Raw genomic sequence first — 19,302 nt, forward strand, 5'->3', positions numbered from 1 at the left:
AAGCAGCCTCAATATCCGTCTTAGCTAACAATGCACCCTGGCCAAAAAGACGGACCCACCTCACCGCCTCATCAAATGACGTGTAAGAAACCGAACATAACTCAATGCCGTCGTTGACAGAACACCCAGCCGGGTAAGACAAATTATGAATTAGCCGAAATTTGTTAGGCTCCTTCTTCGGGACCAACCCCAAAGGAGAAACCCACAAGCCCGACAATGGACACTCGCTAAATGGGCCTACCACCCTCCCAGCTGCCACCTCCTTTTCAATTTTCTCCGAAACCACCTCCGGCCGCATCAACGCCGATGACAAATTACGCCCCGCTATTCCCGATCCTACAGCCGAACACGGGATTCTAAAACCATCCCTAAACCCAGACAACAATAAAGCCGCCGCTTCCTTATTTGGGTATTTCTCTAGAAACGGCTCCATCACGTCCACTCTCACCGGGGTCACCCCTCTTCTGCGCAACCTCAAAACCCCTTCCCCTTCCCCGCTTGAAACACTGCGCAAAGCTATGGGCACCACCACAGCCTGAGCACTCATGCTTGAAGCGACAGTCGGACAGGTATTTACAGTGACCCTCGTTGAACTGCCAACAACAACCTTTTCTGACCCCCCCTGCTGACTCTGATGCCGAGGGACCCCCGGCCGCCCCACGAAAGGGCTGACTCACACCCTTTGGAGCCGTCATCAAACGCATCCACAGACCTATATCCTTATGGTCCCAACGGATACTAGGCCTGACCGCTTTCCTCTGGCGAAACTGCTCATCATACCTAAGCCACGCCACCCCACCATACGTCCGGTACGCCTCCCCAATGGCATCCATGTAGCAAAACAGAGCCGAACAGTGTTCCGGCGCCTTTTCGCCCACCACACTAGCCAGAATAGCAAACGCCTGCAGCCAGTTCAGAAAAGTACGCGGGATCAACCTGTACCTCCGCTTCTCTTCCTCCTCCTTCTTACTCTCATCCGGCTTCACCCTGTCCAACTGAAACTTATCCAACGGAAGCAGCGAGAAAATCTCCACGTACTCATCTTTCCAAATCTTTTCCCTGACCTCCACCTTCAAATGGGCCCCCAACGGCCCTTCAAAGCACACGTAAACTTCACCCTTAGCTGCGTCCGCTAACCTGATCTCATCTCCAGCACTCTGCCCCCCACTACCTCCAGCGACTGCAACCGCCGCCGCACCCACCCCGACTGCTGCAGAGCCCCCCACACCAGCCGTACAACGCCGCTCCGCGTCACCAACCGCAGGCGCAGCAGCCCAAACTGCGGCCGGAGACGACTCTGCCCCAGACTTCCATTGAGATAACAAATTCCACATACCCGCCAACAAATCATGTGCTAAACTGTCACCCCCCGACTGACCTCCCCCCACCCCCACAACAGGGTCCGGACCAGACATCCTCTCACCTGGCTGTCCCTGGGGCGTCCTCCCAGCAGCCGCCGACCGCACCGTTGCAACTCTCTGCGAAGACTCCATCGTCGACCTGGACGTAGCAGGACATGCGCCGACAGCATCGTCCCTCTGGTCCCCGATCTCCCACGCCTCCTGGCTGATTTCACCATCTTCCAGCGCTTGATCCTCAACGAAACCTCCACCAACATGCCATTGGCGCGGTTGCACCGGAATATCGTCCCTGTCGACAGACCCACCTCCTGGCGGCCGCGGACCATAGGCATCATTTGCTTCAGTCCCACCAAAAACCAGCTCCACAGAAGTCCCACTGTGAGCCGCATCCGACCTCCTCACATTCCTGCAGTCCACCGGCTGCACTGAGGGCGGAGACAAGCCCATTCCCCCAGCCAGCGCACTCCTCTGAACATCTCTGCCCGGCACCACAGTGGCACCAGCAGGTGGCGACATCCTGGAACCACTACGCCGCTGCGCACCAGACCCCCGCCGCCGGCCGGCAGACCGAGACCGCAGGGCCGCCCTCCGACTCCCAGACGGATCCCCCGCCGCAGCACCAACGCCAGCAGAACGAGCCGCCTCCAGCTCCAGACTCTGCGCTGCCTCCCGACTCCTGCGATCAGCCGCCGCTGCCCGATCCTCACCAGGGGTAAGTGAGACCGCGTCACCTAGGCCACCGACACCGCCAGCCACTCGAGACCTGAGGCCCCGACCGCTTGCCCACGCCTCACACCGCTCCACCTCACCGCGCCGCGCACTCCTAGCCAACCTAGCTGCATCCTGACCTTGGCCCCTCCGAACTTCAGACGCATGAGCGCGATGCTGCGCAGAGCTCCTCCCGCTGCGCCGGCATACAGGTACCTCCGCCACCCCAGCCGGAGCAAGGGAAGGGTTAACAGGGGGACTCCTAAGCCTGCGCCTTAACCGGGGAGTCACCTCCGGACTCAAACGCTCCGGAGGGACAGATCTCCTGGCCCTCACTCTCCCGGCCCCCGCTACCAAAGGAACAGCCGGGGCTCCTACCGCCGCCTGCAAACTACTCACCAGCCAGTCGGAGCCGTGCTGCTCCGCTGCTGCACGCACCGCCACCAATAACTCTTCCAGCGCCGACATGCCCCTAACTTTCGCCTACGCCTGCAACAGCCAACTGCACCACAACTTCTCACAACTTCTCCAGAACAATAATGGCCTCTGGTGCCGCCCCCCCTACCACCTTGCATATAAATTGCCCGCGAAACTGCAGCCCCGCCCCCCCTGCACGTCCCCAGCAGCACTCCACCCACTAAATTAACCCTATCCTGGTCTTCCACTTACCCCCTCAGTCAGTTCTCACTGCGCTACGTCTGCGCCCCGCTCCGTTGTCCCTATTCAGACCGGCTCCCGACACAGGTAAGGGCTTACCTGTGCATCGCCGGATGGGTGAGTCTACCTTACTAAAGATGGCAGCCCGCATGTGTTCGCTGGCAAACACTGCAAACTGACCATTACTAATGTTGATATAGAGCATGTGACTGCTGCAGCTAATCAGTGTTCTCAGCAGTCTTCTGCTGAGGACAGTGATTAACTGCAGCAGTTACGTCTTGTACACCTGCATGTCACTGTGCATGTAGACCGCCAACAGGGATTGGCAGCAGCAGTCATGTGCCTTATGCCAGTATAAAGGGGCGTAACTGAAGGCTCATGGGCCCTGATGAAAGAGTACAGCTTGGGCCCCTCTTCCCTCAGTGTTTTATGGCAAGGGGCAGATGCCTTTCTGCTACCTGAGGTGAAAACTGAAACGCCCTACCCTTCATAACAAATTCTCAACTTAAACCCCTTCCCTCCAGCCCTACTGTTAAAAACATACTTGGAAAACATTACATACAGCACTACTTACCTCTTACATCCAGTGACATCTACTCTGATGTAGAAGTTCTCTTTTCTCATCTAATCCTTTTAGATGAGACCACGATATTTTCTTTCAGCCATCTCTTGTCTCGACAGACATCTTAGTTTCCTACTTTTCCATCATCCTTTCCACCTTCTCAGCACCCCCAATATTGTGTCCACTGTGCTCCCCAAAATTATACTGCAGAAACAGACCTTCTGAAAATACAGTCCTGATCAAAAGTTTAAGACCACTTGAAAAATGGCAAAAAATCATATTTAGCATGTCTGGATCTTAACAAGGTTCCAAGTAGAGCTTCAACATGCAACAAGAATAAATGGGAGTGAGACAAAAAATATTTTTTGAGCATTCAATTTAATAAAAACAACGAATAAAATGAAACAGGCTGTTTTTCAGCTGATCAAAAGTTTAGGACCACACCTCCAAAAAAAAACCCCCAAAAAGAGAAATCCAACTTCCAAACATGAACTCAGTAATGAGTAGCTCCGCCGTTATTGTTGATCACTTCAAAAATTTGTTTCGGCATGCTTGATGCAAGCGTTTCCATGAGGTGAGTGGGAACATTTCTCCAAGTGGTGAAGACGGCCGCACAAAGGCCATCTACTGTCTGGAATGGTTGTCCATTGTACTGTAGCGTTGTCCTTTTGAAAAACCCAGTCGTTACCACACAGACGAGGGCCCTCAGTCATGAGGAATGCTCTCTGCAACATCTGGACAAAGCCAGCGGCCGTTTGACGCCCCTGCACTTCCTGAAGCTCCATTGTTCCACTGAAGGAAAAAGCACCCCAGAACATTATGGCGCCCCCTCCACTGTGGCGCGTAGAAAACATCTCAGGTGGGATCTGCTTGTCATGCCAGTAACGTTGGAAACCATCAGGACCATCAAGGTTAAATTTTTTCTCATCAGAGAATAAAACTTTCTTCCACCTTTGAATGTCCCATGTTTGATGCTCTCTTGCAAAGTCCAAACGAGCAGTTCTGTGGCGTTCAAGGAGACGAGGTCTTTGAAGACGTTTTTTGCTTTTGAAGCGCTTCAGTCTCAGATGCCGTCGGTTATGGGGCTGCAGTCAGCACCAGTAAGGGCCTTAATTTGGGTCGAGGATCATCCAGTGTCTTGACGGACAGCCAATTGGATCCTCCGGCTCAGTGTTGGTGAAATCTTTTTGGGTCTTCAACTTGACTTTTTTGTTCCATAACCCTCAGGATCATTTAAGAAATTCCAAATGACTGTCTTACTGCGTCCCACCTCAGCAGCGATGGCACACTGTGAGAGACCCTGCTTATGCAGTTCAACAACCCGACCACGTTCAAAAAGGGAGAGTTTTTTTGCTTTTTCCATCACAACGTGTGACTACCTGACAGAAAATGACAATGAATCCACATCTTTGCACAGATTTGGCCTTTTAAAGGCATGTGGTCCCAAAATTTGGATCAGCTGAAAAACAGCCTGTTTCAGTTTAATAGTTATTTTCAATTAATTGAATGCTTAAAAAATGTTTTGTCTCACTCTCATTTCTTCTTGTTGCATGTTGAAGCTCTACTTGGAACCTTGTTAAATTCCAACAATGTAAAATATGATTTTTTGCCATTTTTTAAGTGGTCTTAAACTTTTGATCAGGACTGTACTAGCACCATGCAGATAGTGCCCCCTTCAATAATTATTGGTACACAGTGCCCAGCAAATAGTGTCTCTGGCACTAATGTGTTTTAAACATAATATCCCCCAAAATAATTGTGCTAAGCTAATACTGTGCCAGGGGGCCCTCCACAGTAATAGTCCCACCAATAGAAATAATTATCTGTCAGAGTGCGCCTTAGTGTTAACAGTGCCCCCATTGTGCCCATACTAGTAATCATGTTCCCCATAGTCCCCCAGTAGTAATAATTTTAATATGTGCCAGTAGAAAAATGCTACCTAATGTGTGCCAGTACAAAAAGTACCCCCTTATAATGTGCACCAGCATAGAAAATCACCCTTTATACATACCTCTCAACTTTTGAAAAGCTCAATGAGGGACAATATGTACTGCAATTTTTTTTTATACTAGGCCACGCCTCTAACTATACACACCCAATCCCACCCAGTCACCCCAATGCCCCCACATAGTAATTATGCCCCCTTTGTGCCCCAACACAGAAGTTATGCCCACATTGTGCCCTGTCAGTGTAATAATTTCCATATTGTGGCCATCACAGTAGTTGTGCCAACACTGTGCCCCTCACAGTAGCAATAGCCATATTGTGCCCTCTTCACAATAGAGTGCCCACATATGTGCGCAGCATTTTTTGCACTAGTTTTTTGCAGTGTTTTTTGCTGTAAAAACATCAGCTTTAGATGTTAGCTTTTTTATTTTAAATGCAGGACACACAAGTGTTTTTTGCTTCTGGCACTTTTGTTCATTAAGGCCTAGTTCACACTGTGTGTGATCCGTGGCCGTATTGCGGCCCACAAATTGCGGACCGCAATACACGGCCACAGTTCCGTGTGCATTCCGCATCACGGATCACGGACCCATTCACTTCAATGGGTCCGCAAATCTGGAATTGCGGAACGGCCGCACGGAACGGGACCCCTCGGAAGCACTACGGAGTGCTTCCGTGGGGTTGCATCCCGTACTTCCGTTCCGCAAAAAGATAGAACATGTTCTATCTTTTTGGGGAACGGGCGGATCGCGGACCCATTAAAGTGAATGGGTCCGCGATCCGATGCGGCTGACCTACGGCCGGCGATCGTGCATTACGGGCCACAGCACGGGCACGGGTCACACACCCAGTTCGTGTGAACTCGGCCTAAAAGTGGTGTTTTTGTCTTTCTTGCTTTTCCAAACGTCAGTGTGCTGGTGTTTTTTTCTGGCATTTTGACAAAACTTTCTCTATAGGTGGAAACTTCCATGAAGAAAATGTTTTTTTTGGCTTTTTATACGGGGAAAAAACGGCATCAAATTCATGTGCGTACACCTTAAAGGGGTTAGTCGAGTTGTCTGTGGCCTCTTCTAAGGCCTGTTACATCGTGTCCATCGGTCATATTGCCTAGATGCATCTCAATCCCATTTTAGCGACGATACCAAGCACAGCCGCTGTATGGCGCTGTGCTTGGTAAGCTGAAAGGAGGCCAAGGCGTTCACTGGTTCACAGCAGCCTCCTTAAAAAGTAGATTGGTTGGGGTGCCTGGAGTCAGACCCCCACTAATCACATACTGATGACCCATCATCGGGAAATCTAATCCACAACCCCTTTAAGCTAGCCTAAGAATGAATCAGGAGAAGACTTGTAAACTGGTCATAACAGGGCATTCATATTATATTTTAGAGGTTTTTGCTGACAACTGCTTAACATCTATGATTATGATTCATTCACAGAGAGAAAAAAGAACTAGTGACTGTGTTTGCTAAACTAATGGCGGACATGTGGTTTGGGAAAGAACAGAGCGTGTCGCCAGAAGACTTCTTGTCTGTGATGTCTAATGTACATCCACCTTTTGGGAAACATTCTCAACAAGATGCTCAGGAATTATTGATTTACACCCTGAATGCATTACATGAAGACCTAGCAAATGTAAGTAAAATGAACCATAGTCATCAGAGATGCAGTCATGGGGGGCCGGAACCAAGGATGAAATACTGTGGAGAACTGTGCTGCTGCACAATACTACATGTAAAAATAAAAAATAAAAAAACCACACAGGAGGATTGCGATTCATTACCTATTATAGTCAACAGAAAAAAGGGATGCAATGTGTAAGGTATGCTGCATTTTTTAGTCATTCCCTGCCCGTGTAATGTAGCTAGATGTAAGTAAGGCCTAATCTTCCTTCAAAGTCAATAAACTAAATATGGGTCCATCTCTGGTCCCATAACAAGTGCAGGGCAGCTTTATGGTACATAAAGCTTGTCATTAAAGTAGCTATCTTACAAAATTAGGGTACGGCCAGGCCGACATAGAACATAAAATGTAGCAGAAAATCCAAGTTGCATGTGAATATTGCTGTGGATTTTGATGCAGATTTCAACCTTTTCATTACAAAGGTTGAAATCTGCGGTGGAAATCCACAGCACAAATTGACCTGCTGCAGATTTAAAATCTGCACTGCATGTGGGTGGAATTTCTTAAAATCTCCTCCCCTTTGCCAGTATTGTAAAAAGTTGTAGATTTCCCATACACAATTCCTCAGCAGCATTTCAGTTCAGTTCTCCTTTAGGTTTAACTTAAAGAGGTTTTACAGCTTGCATCAGCATCCTTTAAAATATTTCTTTAACATTTATTGTTCCTTTCTTCTGCTGTGGGTTGTGGTCACATGACTATGTCCATGCAGCTTTATTATTCCCTATGAGGTTATGTCCATGGGCGTGTCAAACCAGCAACAGGGGGAGTGTCTATGTAACTAGCTGGGTGGGAGGAGCTATAAACTAGCTGAGTGTTGTTAGCGGAAATGATAGGGGAGTGTCCATGTCACTAGCGGCGTGGCAGGAGCTATAAACCAGCTGGGTGATGTTAGAAGTAGTGATAGAGGAAAGTCTATGTACTTAGCTGGGTGGGAGGAGCTATAAACTAGCTGGGTGTTAGGGGCAGAGGATAAAGTAATCTGGTACACGGCTCGCACAGAGGATAAAGTAGTTGATTCAATCTACCCATCTACCATTTTCTCTAATTAATATTTAATTGCGAATGATTTAATGAACTTAGAATCTGGCCTAATTAGAGTAGTATAATCATGCGTTCCAGCATGGAGCGCATAACGCACTTCCGGTCCAGAAGTCTTGTGACCGGGAAATTATGGCGAGATTTTCTGAGTTTGGTATGTCTATTTAAACATGTATTCTAGTGATACCCTGTATTGTATATGCTCCTGAAGAAGGGGATTTTGGTTCTCCGAAACACATTGAGCTTGACCTTCAATAAAGCATCTTAATAAGAAGTCCTCTGTTATACCATCTGTTGGGACGTGGTGTTTTGATAACTACAAGCGATCTCAGCAAGGGAGGTGAGGGTGACAAGTGTCATGAATTTATCTTGCACACATCCCTCCCTGGTGAAGTACCATGGTTAGCACTCCCGCTGTTAACTCAAATTTCTTAACTCATTTCATTATCTTGAGACAAAAGCAATTGAAGGTGTTTGCTTAGATTAGATAACCAAACTCAGAAATCTCAGAAAAAAGGAGGGCTAAGCATGTGACATCTGTAAGTGGCATATCTGAGCACTAAGTATTATTTTAATTCATATTCGTTTATATTCCTGGAACCAATTGTGCATTATTCCTTGCACCTATTTAATTATTTTAAGTGTTTTTAATTTTTCACTGTAGATATACACGTTTCCAGTGTATTACATATTTTCTGGCGCCCTACATACTTCCTAATTCTGTCTGTGTCCCATTGGCGCCCCTCACCCTATCCCATCCCTTTCCATGGTTTTCATTTTCCCATCTTCCCCCTCACATCCATTTCCTTATTCCCTCTACCTGACTCCATTTTTTTTATCTCCCAATGTTAGGGGCAGTGATAGGGGAGTGTCTATGTAGCTGGGTGGGAGGAGCTATAAAGTAGCTGGGTGTTTCTGTAAAGAATAAATCAAGGCAACTGGACTTACTGTAGATTTCTTGAAAACGTTTCACTCGTTCTTCCAACGAGCTTTCTCAATTCACTCAGAATTGAGAAAGCTCATTGGAAGAACGAGTGAAACGTTTTCAAGAAATCTACAGTAAGTCCAGTTGCCTTGATTTATTCTTTACAGATATACCATGACCTGGATAAATGAGAACCTTCACAGACATAGCTGGGTGTTGTTAGGAGCAGTGATGAAGCTGTGGCAGAGAAAGGAGAGGAGCATCATGGGTTTGGTTGGATACAGCAAGTGCTACATACAGGATGGAAACCAAAGTGATTGGTTTGCATGGTGAAAACAGGTCAGGAGAGTCCAAATTGAAAAAAGTATGGACAATATGTACTTGAGGTAAGCATCTATATGAGTATGTCTGTTTAGGGCTACTTTCACACTTGCGGCAGAGTAATCCGGCAATCTGCATGCAAACTGACAGCATTTGTAGACGGATCCGGATGCGGATCCGTCTCACAAATGCATTGCAAGAATGGATCCGTCTGTCCGTTTGTCATATGGACAAACGGATCCGTTTCTATTTTTTTCACATTTTTTAAAGGTCTGCGCATGCGCAGACCGGAAGGACAGATCCGGCATTGCAGTATTTTGGATCCAGCACTAATACATTCCTATGGAAAAAAATGCCGGATCCGGTATTCAGGCAATTGTTCAGTTTTTTGGGCCGGAGAGAAAACTGTAGCATGCCTGCGGTATTTTCTCCGTTCTAAAATGTCAAAAAGACTGAACTTTAGACATCCTGATGCATCCTGAATGGATTGCTCTCCATTCAGAATGCATGGGGATAAAACTGTTGAGTTATTTTCCGGTATTGATCCCCTAGGACGGAACTCTATGCCGGAAAAGAAAATTGCTAGTGTGAAAGTACCCTAAAACTATAACAATTTCAGAAAACCCCTTTAAGGCATGGGTGATTACCAGGGCTCATATAAATAATGGGGGTAGCAGGAAAGCAGAGAATAATAAATGGAGAAAGGCCTGAAATAGAAGGGAAATATAAAGTAATAATTATAACCTTATAATTATGGTGGTTATGACTGAATGGAGCCCCTCCCATGATTATTGTAACACAGCCAACTTCGGACTGAAGTCCTTTGGGTCCACCAGAGGTAATGATTTTGAGGGCCCACACTCTGTGCCTGTTTTATTAAGGGTCCATTATTGTCAGAGCTTGGGCTCACTGAAGGATCCTCTGGTGGTCCAGTCCGACCCTGAACACAGCATACTTTGCCTGAATGTCATAAGCTTGTACCTGGGTCACAAGGGTCAATAAAACATTTTTTTCCCTACAGAATGTTAAGAAAACTCCTTCAGACATTGCAGGAAGCAGCAGTAGAGGAAGCATTGCCTCCGAATCTCTCATCACCTGCTTATTACAGGGAGTCCTCAGGCATACCACAGCTTGCTTGGAATGCGGAAACACAAGTCACAAAGATGATGTTTTTACTGTACTGTCCCTTCCTATAGCCTCTGGAAATGAAACCTCTGTCCAGGTAGAGTATGCTGAGCTCTACTGCAGCGGGACATATGCAGCTACCATAGAAAAATATTGTGGAAAGTCAGGGAATTTTTAACAGGCATTTAAAAACGCTTAAAAATAGTGAGCAAGGCCTAAAACTTTATCTTAAAAATATGTATTATGGAGGGTCACAAAATGTATGATCAGATTCTATTTGGTTGAACACTATAAGTTGGTGGGATCATCTTTTGGTCCATGCCATATTACTAGGAAATGTTTGAAGCTCTTGCAGTTCCTCCACAACTGCTGTCACCAATTGCTTGCATTTCTGTCTCATAATCCCCTTTCTCCGTCATATCTCTATGGTTCATTGGCTTCAGAGTTTACAGTCAGGCATTTAAGATTTATCCCCTAAAAAGTTCATATACTTTATAACTTTTATGTCACTTTTATGTCTTTGCACATTATAGGAATGTCTTGAATGCTTCTTTCAACAAGCAATGCTGACCAGGACAGATAAAATATTCTGTCCCTTTTGTAAAATTAAGCAAGACGCTTCAGTCAAAGCTCAGATATGGAAACTTCCTAAGATTTTAATACTCCATTTAAAGAGGTATGAGGGCAGATCATATGTGCTCAATGTATGTGCATATGTATAACATTCAGCAATATATTGCGATTAGAGATGAGCGAATTTCATATTTTGAAATTCGTTCGCACTTCGTTTGTTGGTAAAAGGTGAATTGCATTATGGATTCCGTCAGGGTGGATTTGATTAAAATCAAACTGATTTAAATCCCGATTTAAATCACTAGTCAGTAAGGCTTGATTTAAATCATAGTTTTCTACATAAAGACTAATTCTTGCTGGTATAACTTATAATATGCAAGTAGATGAAGATTTTTAGAATAACAACTTTTCATATTAGTTTGATTAGGTTGATTCTGCATTCATAGGTTTGTAGAAGTTAGGATTAAGGTATTTTTCTCAACTCTGTTCATGTTATAAAATTTTTGCTGTGAAGAAGAGGCATGTGATCTCTGCTGAGTCAAATTCAGTTTTGAGAACTGCAAAAGTAAACCAAGCATCTGTGATAATATCTTGTAGGCAGAGAAACTGCCCAATAATCTTACAAAAACCTCTGGAAGAGCATGACATTGTGAATAGATTAATGGAATTTATTTACCCAAAAAATTAAACATATACAGCCTTATTCTACATAATTAAAAAACAAATCTTTATTTCATGATGGAATAACCTTTGGATGGTAATATATTTTCCTCAAAAAGCATTTTAAATCAAAAAAATCAAATTTAAATAAAAAATATCCAATTTAAATAAAAAAAATCTGATTAAAAAAAATAAAAATCATAGATTTTTATCCACCCTGGATTCCGTTACCACGGACCATAAAGCAATTCTATAACAGAATGCATAACAGAATGCCTTTAGAGGCATTCCGTTATTCATTCTGTCATAATAGAAGTCTATGGGCTGCAAAACGGATCCGTCCTGTTTCCGCTATGCAGGGGAGTCCTTCCCTGCATACTGGAAATGGGACAGATTAGTTTTGCAGCCCATAGACTTCTATTATGACGGAATGAATAACTGAATGCCTCTAAAGGTATTCCATTATGCATTCCATCATAGAATTGTGTTATGGCCAGTGGTAACGGAATCCATAACGCAATTTACCTTTAACCAACAAAGTGAATGAATTTCATAAGTGGAAATTCGCTCATCTCTAATTGCGATAATAAACATCATGTGTGATATACTAATGTAGGGTGACCATATTTTGGTTTTCAAAAAGGAGGACACCTGGGGAAGGATGGTGGCATGCTGCTTACCCGCACTACATCCTAATAGTGGCCCCCTCCATCGTGCCTTCAATTTTGCTGGGATTGAAAAAATTAAAAATAAATAAATACTCACCTCTTCCAATTGAACACGATGAAACTCGCTTTGCAGCAGAGGGAATAAGGAGGATCTGATGCTCCCAGCTTTTTTCACAAAAGCAGACTGGGGCTGTGCTAATGAGCACTCCACAATGGAAGCGTTAGTAGTGCTCCCCTCTACACCATACCCTTGAGAATCCCGGACAATTTTAGTATTCTGTAAATCACGGCAGGACAATTTTTTATGTCCGGAAAGGAGGACATGCCAGGCAAAAAGAGGATGGATAGTCACGTAATTAAAAGCTATGTACACCTTTGAAGGCAATTTTTGTTTATGATTGCATTTTACTCATTTTGGCTAAAAATCATATTTTCATTTTGCCTTTATTAAAAATATTGAGCCATTCTGTCACAAAGGGTTAACTGTTTTTATAGCTGTGTAAATCCTACTTTTACTTTGTGCCAGTCATCTAATAAACCTCATCTCTAAACTACTAAGAGCTCATAAACACTTGGATGCTTGGATGTATAGGGAGAGGTATAAGCAGTAGAAAGCAGTATAAGCAGTATAAGGTATAAGGTATAAGCAGTAGAAAGAGTGAAGTGCTTATGCCGCTGTACAGAACACTGGTGAGACCTCACTTGGAGTATTGTGCGCAGTACTGGAGGCCATATCTCCAGAAGGATATAGATACTCTAGAGAGAGTTCAGAGAAGAGCTACTAAACTAGTACATGGATTGCAGGATAAAACTTACCAGGAAAGGTTAAAGGACCTTAATATGTATAGCTTGGAAGAAAGAAGAGACAGAGGGGATATGATAGAAACTTTTAAATACATAAAGGGAATCAACTCGGTAAAGGAGGAGAGCATATTTAAAAGAAGAAAAACTACCACAAGAGGACACAGTTTTAAATTAGAGGGGCAAAGGTTTAAAAGTAATATAAGGAAGTATTACTTACTGAGAGAGTAGTGGATGCATGGAATAGCCTTCCTACAGAAGTGGTAGCTGCAAATACAGTGAAGGGGTTTAAGCATGCATGGGATAGGCATAAGGCCATCCTTCATATAAGATAAGGGCCGGGGGCTATCCATAGTATTCAGTATATTGGGCAGACTAGATGGGCCAAATGGTTCTTATCTGCCGACACATTCTATGTTTCTATGTTTCTATAAGGTCAGAGAGCAGAGATAAGAAGTCCTCTGCTCCCCAGATGATGGAAGAGACAGAAAATCCACAGGTAGCTAGTAGAGCATCTAAGCTATAAACACATTGTTAATAAAAACCAACTGAAAAAATGATTTTCCGCTCAAAATCAGTACAATGAAAAAAATGAAAAAATAAAAAAAAATTGCCCCCAAAGGTGCACATAGCCTTTAAAGAGAACAATTGCTCTAAAAGTCCTCTAAAAGAAAGCTTTTAGCTTAGCGAAGCAGGCAAAGGCAGGAGCCCGCTGCTCTCAGCTAATCCTGGCATAGCACATTGTTACAGGGTACCCATGTGCTATGCCAGCATTTAGCCAACCCCGGGGGGCACAGGCAGGAGCAGTAATGTGTGCTCCTGCCCGTACTTATTTCTCTGCGGCCCCATTGATGCAATGTAGTGTCTGTACACCACCGACAAGTCAGCAATGTGTGAGAATAGTGAATTTAAAGCGCGCTGGATATCAGGGCTTTAGGGGGAAATCTCTTTAGTAAAAAATCTAAATCAATAAATAAAGTATATTAGAAAAATTATTTTAGGGCATTTGGGGCATTTTTTTAAAAACCTGAATAAAAAGTTTAGTTACTCTTTAAAGGGGTTTTTCCAGATTTTTTTCCCTCTGGATAGGTCATCAGTTACTGATTGGTGGGGGTCTGTCAGCCAGGACCCCTGCTGATCAGCTGTGCAAGAAGGCAGTGGCGCTCCTGTGAGTGCCGTGGCCATCTCTCTGCTTTTCCTAGGACATCATGTTCATTGTTCTTGTGGCCTAGGAGCAGCTCAGCCCCATTCAATTTCCATTCTCAGGATTAGTGGGGTCCCAGCAGACAGTTAGTTAACTCTGGGAAAATTTGCAAACTTTGAACATCCCCTTTAATTTGCACTTTCGTATAACGTAACTCATCTCCCTTCCAGATTTGAATATAAAGGCCGTCTGAAAAGAAAGCTGAAGACAAATGTAGATTTCTCTCTGAACAATTTGGATCTGTCTCCGTTTCTCTCAACATTTAATGTAAAACAACAGAAGTACAAGTTATATGCTGTGGTGGTAAGTCTACAATATTACTCAACTAATAGAGCCACTATTCACAAGTCATAGTAACATGTGAAAAGTTTTGAGTGGGGGGTGTCGGAGTGCCCACAATCACCAGAGCAGAAGCTTATCAGCTGAATGTTGTGCCCCTTCTGTTCTGGTCTTTTTCAGGCTGTCCACAGAGTATTGGCTCTACAGTACAGCGTATAGACTTTCTTATCTAGACAAGATTACTTGAGAAGGGTTTGTGTGCCCAGAGGCTGCCATTATGCATGCCATTCCCCCATACAGGAAGCCCAGTCCATATCTACACACATGTAGAAAAGATCTCATTCACATTTCTCAATTGAACACCATACGCATTCTATGCTTGATGCATTTTTTACTTTTTCAGAATCATTTTGGAGATCTAGATTTTGGCCACTACACCGCATTTTGCAAGCATCCTGGAACCAAAGAGTGGAATGCCTTCGATGACAATAGGACTTTCCATATTTCAGACTCTATGGTACAAACATCATCAGCTTACATACTGTTTTACACTAGCCAAACCTTCAGCTTCCCGAAGAAGACATCCTCCTGCACTACATGCTGATAATGCATACTGTGGTTGGCAATAAACAAGCACTTCAGAGGACATAGGTCTTTTTTTTAACCCCTTTAGGACACATTTTTTACCTTAAGGACCAGGCCATTTTTTGCAAATCTGACCAGTGTCACTTTAAGTGGTGATAACTCTAAAACGCTTTGACTTATCCAGGCCATTCTGAGATTGTTTTTTTCGTCACATATTGTTCTTCATGACATGGTAAAATGAAGTAAAAAAAAATCTTTTTTATTTATTGAAAAAATACAGAATTGACCAAAATTTTTGAAGAAATTGCCAATTTCCAGGTTTCAATTTCTCTACTTCTATAATGCATAGTAATACCTCCAAAAATAGTTATTACTTTACATTCCCCATATGTCTACTTCATGTTTGGATCATTTTGGGAATGACATTTTAGTTTTTGGGGACTTTACAAGGCTTAGAAGTTTAGAAGCAAATCTTGAAATTTTTTCAGAAATTTAAAAAAATAAATTTTTTTAGGGACCAGTTAAGGTCTGAAGTCACTTTGTGAGGCTTACATAATAGAAACCACCCAAAAATTACCCCATTCTAGAGATTTTTTCCACTAACAAAGCAAGGGTTAACAGCCAAACAAATATATTTATTGCCCCGATTCTGTAGTTTGCAGAAACACCCCATATGTGGCCGTAAACTACTGTACAGGCACACGGTAGGGCATAGAGGGAAAGGTGCGCCGTGTGGTTTTTGGAAGGCAGATTTTGCTGGACTGGTTTATTTACACCATGTCCCATTTGAAGCCCCCCTGATGCACCCCTAGAGTAGAAACTCCATAAAAGTGACCCCATTTTGGAAACGACGATATAAGGTGGCAGTTTTGTTGGGACTATTTTTAGGGTACATATGATTTTTGGTTTATCTATATTACCAAAAATAGAAATTCTGAAATTTCATCTCCATTTGACATAAACTGTTGAGGAACACCTAAAGGGTAATAACTAGGGATGAGCGAACCCGAACTGTATAGTTCGGGTTCGTACCGAATTTTGGGGTGTCCGTGACACGGACCCGAACCCGAACATTTTCGTAAAAGTCCGGGTTCGGGTTCGGTGTTCGGCGCTTTCTTGGCGCTTTTTGAAAGGCTGCAAAGCAGCCAATCAACAAGCGTCATACTACTTGCCCCAAGAGGCCATCACAGCCTTGCCTACTATTGGCATGGCTGTGATTGGCCAGTGCAGCATGTGACCCAGCCTCTATATAAACTTGGGTCACGTAGCGCTGCACGTCACTCTGCTGATTCAAGCATAGGGAGAGGTTGCTGCTGCGACGTTAGGGCGAGATTAGGCAGATTAACTCCTCCAAAAGACTTAATTCAGTGATCGATCTCCAGCTATGGATAATTGAAGTGCTGATATTGAATTGCTCACTTTTTTTAGGCTGCCCAGAGCGTTTTTATATCACTTTTTTCTGGGGTGATCGGCGGCCATTTTGTGGCTTGTGGTGCGCCAGCACAAGCTACCACCAAGTGCATTTAACCATCAATAGTGTGGTTATTTTTTGCTATATCCTACATCAGGTGCAGGCTGAGCCTGTGTCACCCAAGTGCATTTAACCATCAACAGTGTGGTTATTTTTTGGCCATATACTACATCAGGTGCAGGCTGAGCCTGTGTCACCCAAGTGCATTTAACCATCAACAGTGTGGTTATTTTTTGGCCATATACTACATCAGGTGCAGGCTGAGCCTGTGTCACCCAAGTGCATTTAACCATCAATAGTGTGGTTATTTTTTGGCCATATACTACATCAGGGGCAAGTTGAGCCTGTCACCCAGCGCCTAAAAAATAGGCCTGACATTTCTATTCCTCCAAATCAGTACAGTTTTAGCTGGTCAAGTTATATTTAGTGACCGTAAAAGCACAGTTTTTGTTCTGGGTTGAAAAACTATTCCCAAATTTGCCATTCTCAAAATTAGTAGTTTCTGCTATATCAGGCCTACTTTAAATCTATCCCAAAAAGGATATCTTAGATTGAAGGTGCTGATAGTGTCATTCTGAAAAACTTAACACACACGCTACAGTGCAGATACAAGTCTAATTCTGTGATTAAAGGTATATCTGTCACACAGCGCGTAAAAAATAGGCCTCACATTTATATTCAACCAAATCTGTCATTACTTGTGTGCCTGTATTAGTGTAATACGGTACCTAAATAGATAGCCAGACAGTGTTAGGTGTCTGTAAAAAAAAGGCCTGAATTTTAATTCAATACATTGGCCCGAATAATATTTTTCTTATTGTGGTGAACGGTAACAATGAGGAAAACAACTAGTAAGGGACGCGGACGTGGACATGGTCGTGGTGGTGTTAGTGGACCCTCTGGTGCTGGGAGAGGACGTGGCCGTTCTGCCACAGCCACACGTCCTAGTGTACCAACTACCTCAGGTCCCAGTAGCCGCCAGAATTTACAGGGATATTTGGTGGAGCCCAATGCCGTTCTAAGGATGGTAAGGCCTGAGCAGGTACAGGCATTAGTCAATTGGGTGACCGACAGTGCATCCAGCACGTTCACATTATCTCCCACCCAGTCTTCTGCAGAAAGCGCACAGATGGCGCATGAAAACCAAGCCCATCAGTCTGTCACATCACCCCCATGCATATCAGGGAAACTGTCTGAGCCTCAAGTTATGCAGCAGTCTCTTATGCTGTTTAAAGACTCTGCTGCCAGGGTTTCCCAAGGGCATCCACCTAGCCCTTCCCCAGGGGTGGAAGAGATAGAATGCACTAACGCACAACCACTTATGTTTCCTGATGATGAGGACATGGGAATACCACCTCAGCACGTCTCTGATGATGACGAAACACAGGTGCCAACTGCTGCGTCTTTCTGCAGTGTGCAGACTGAACAGGAGGTCAGGGATCAAGACTGGGTGGAAGACGATGCAGGGGACGATGAGGTCCTAGACTCCACATGGAATGAAGGTCGTGCCACTGACTTTCACAGTTCGGAGGAAGAGGCAGTGGTGAGACCAAGCCAACAGCGTAGCAAAAGACAAAGAGGGAGCAGTGGGCAGAATCAGAACACCCGCCGCCAAGAGACTCCGCCTGCTACTGACCGCCGCCATCTGGGACCGAGCACCCCAAAGGCAGCTTCAAGGAGTTCCCTGGCATGGCACTTCTTTAAACAATGTGCTGACGACAAGACCCAAGTGGTTTGCATGCTGTGCCATCAGAGCCTGAAGCGAGGCATTAACGTTCTGAACCTTAGCACAACCTGCATGACCAGGCACCTGCATGCAAAGCATGAACTGCAGTGGAGTAAACACCTTAAAAACAAAGAAGTCACTCAGGCTCCCCCTGCTACCTCTTCTGCTGCTGCCGCCTCGGCCTCTTCTGCTGCTGCCGCCGCCTCGGCCTCTTTCTCCGCCTCTGGAGGAACGTTGGCACCTGCCGCCCAGCAAACATGGGATGTACCACCAACACCACTATCTGCGTCACCAAGCATCTCAACCATGTCACACGGCAGCGTTCAGCTCTCCATCTCACAAACATTTGAGAGAAAGCGTAAATTCCCACCTAGCCACCCTCAATCCCTGGCCCTGAATGCCAGCATTTCTAAACTACTGGCCTATGAAATGCTGTCATTTAGGCTGGTGGACACAGACAGCTTCAAACAGCTCATGTCGCTTGCTGTCCCACAGTATGTTGTTCCCAGCCGGCACTACTTCTCCAAGAGAGCCGTGCCTTCCCTGCACAACCAAGTGTCCGATAAAATCAAGTGTGCACTGCGCAACGCCATCTGTGGCAAGGTCCACCTAACCACAGATACGTGGACCAGTAAGCACGGACAGGGACACTATATCTCCCTAACTGCACACTGGGTAAATGTAGTGGCGGCTGGGCCCCAGGCGGAGAGCTGTTTGGCGCACGTCCTTCCGCCGCCAAGGATCGCAGGGCAACATTCTTTGCCTCCTGTCTCCTCCTACTCAGCTTCCTCCTCCTCTTCTTCCACCTGCTCATCCAGTCAGCCACACACCTTCACCACCAACTTCAGCACAGCCCGGGGTAAACGTCAGCAGGCCGTTCTGAAACTCATATGTTTGGGGGACAGGCCCCACACCGCACAGGAGTTGTGGCGGGGTATAGAACAACAGACCGACGAGTGGTTGCTGCCGGTGAGCCTCAAGCCCGGCCTGGTGGTGTGCGATAATGGGCGA

At 45.0% G+C, this 19,302-nt stretch overlaps 1 protein-coding gene across 1 annotated transcript in view; it reads left to right on the forward strand.

Moving 5' to 3' along the window:
* The window catches only part of USP50 (ubiquitin specific peptidase 50), a 38,018-nt gene extending 22,905 nt beyond the window's left edge, over positions 1-15,113 (forward strand). Inside the window, exons 4-8 of the mRNA XM_040415094.1 lie at positions 6,672-6,867; positions 10,221-10,421; positions 10,858-11,000; positions 14,401-14,533; positions 14,913-15,113. Coding sequence (XP_040271028.1) covers positions 6,672-6,867; positions 10,221-10,421; positions 10,858-11,000; positions 14,401-14,533; positions 14,913-15,113 — 874 coding nt within the window. The remainder of the gene's footprint in view (positions 1-6,671; positions 6,868-10,220; positions 10,422-10,857; positions 11,001-14,400; positions 14,534-14,912) is intronic.
* Positions 15,114-19,302: the final 4,189 nt, after the last annotated feature.

Source organism: Bufo bufo, chromosome 1 (assembly GCF_905171765.1).
Source record: "Bufo bufo chromosome 1, aBufBuf1.1, whole genome shotgun sequence".
Classification (NCBI taxonomy): Eukaryota; Metazoa; Chordata; class Amphibia; order Anura; family Bufonidae; genus Bufo; species Bufo bufo.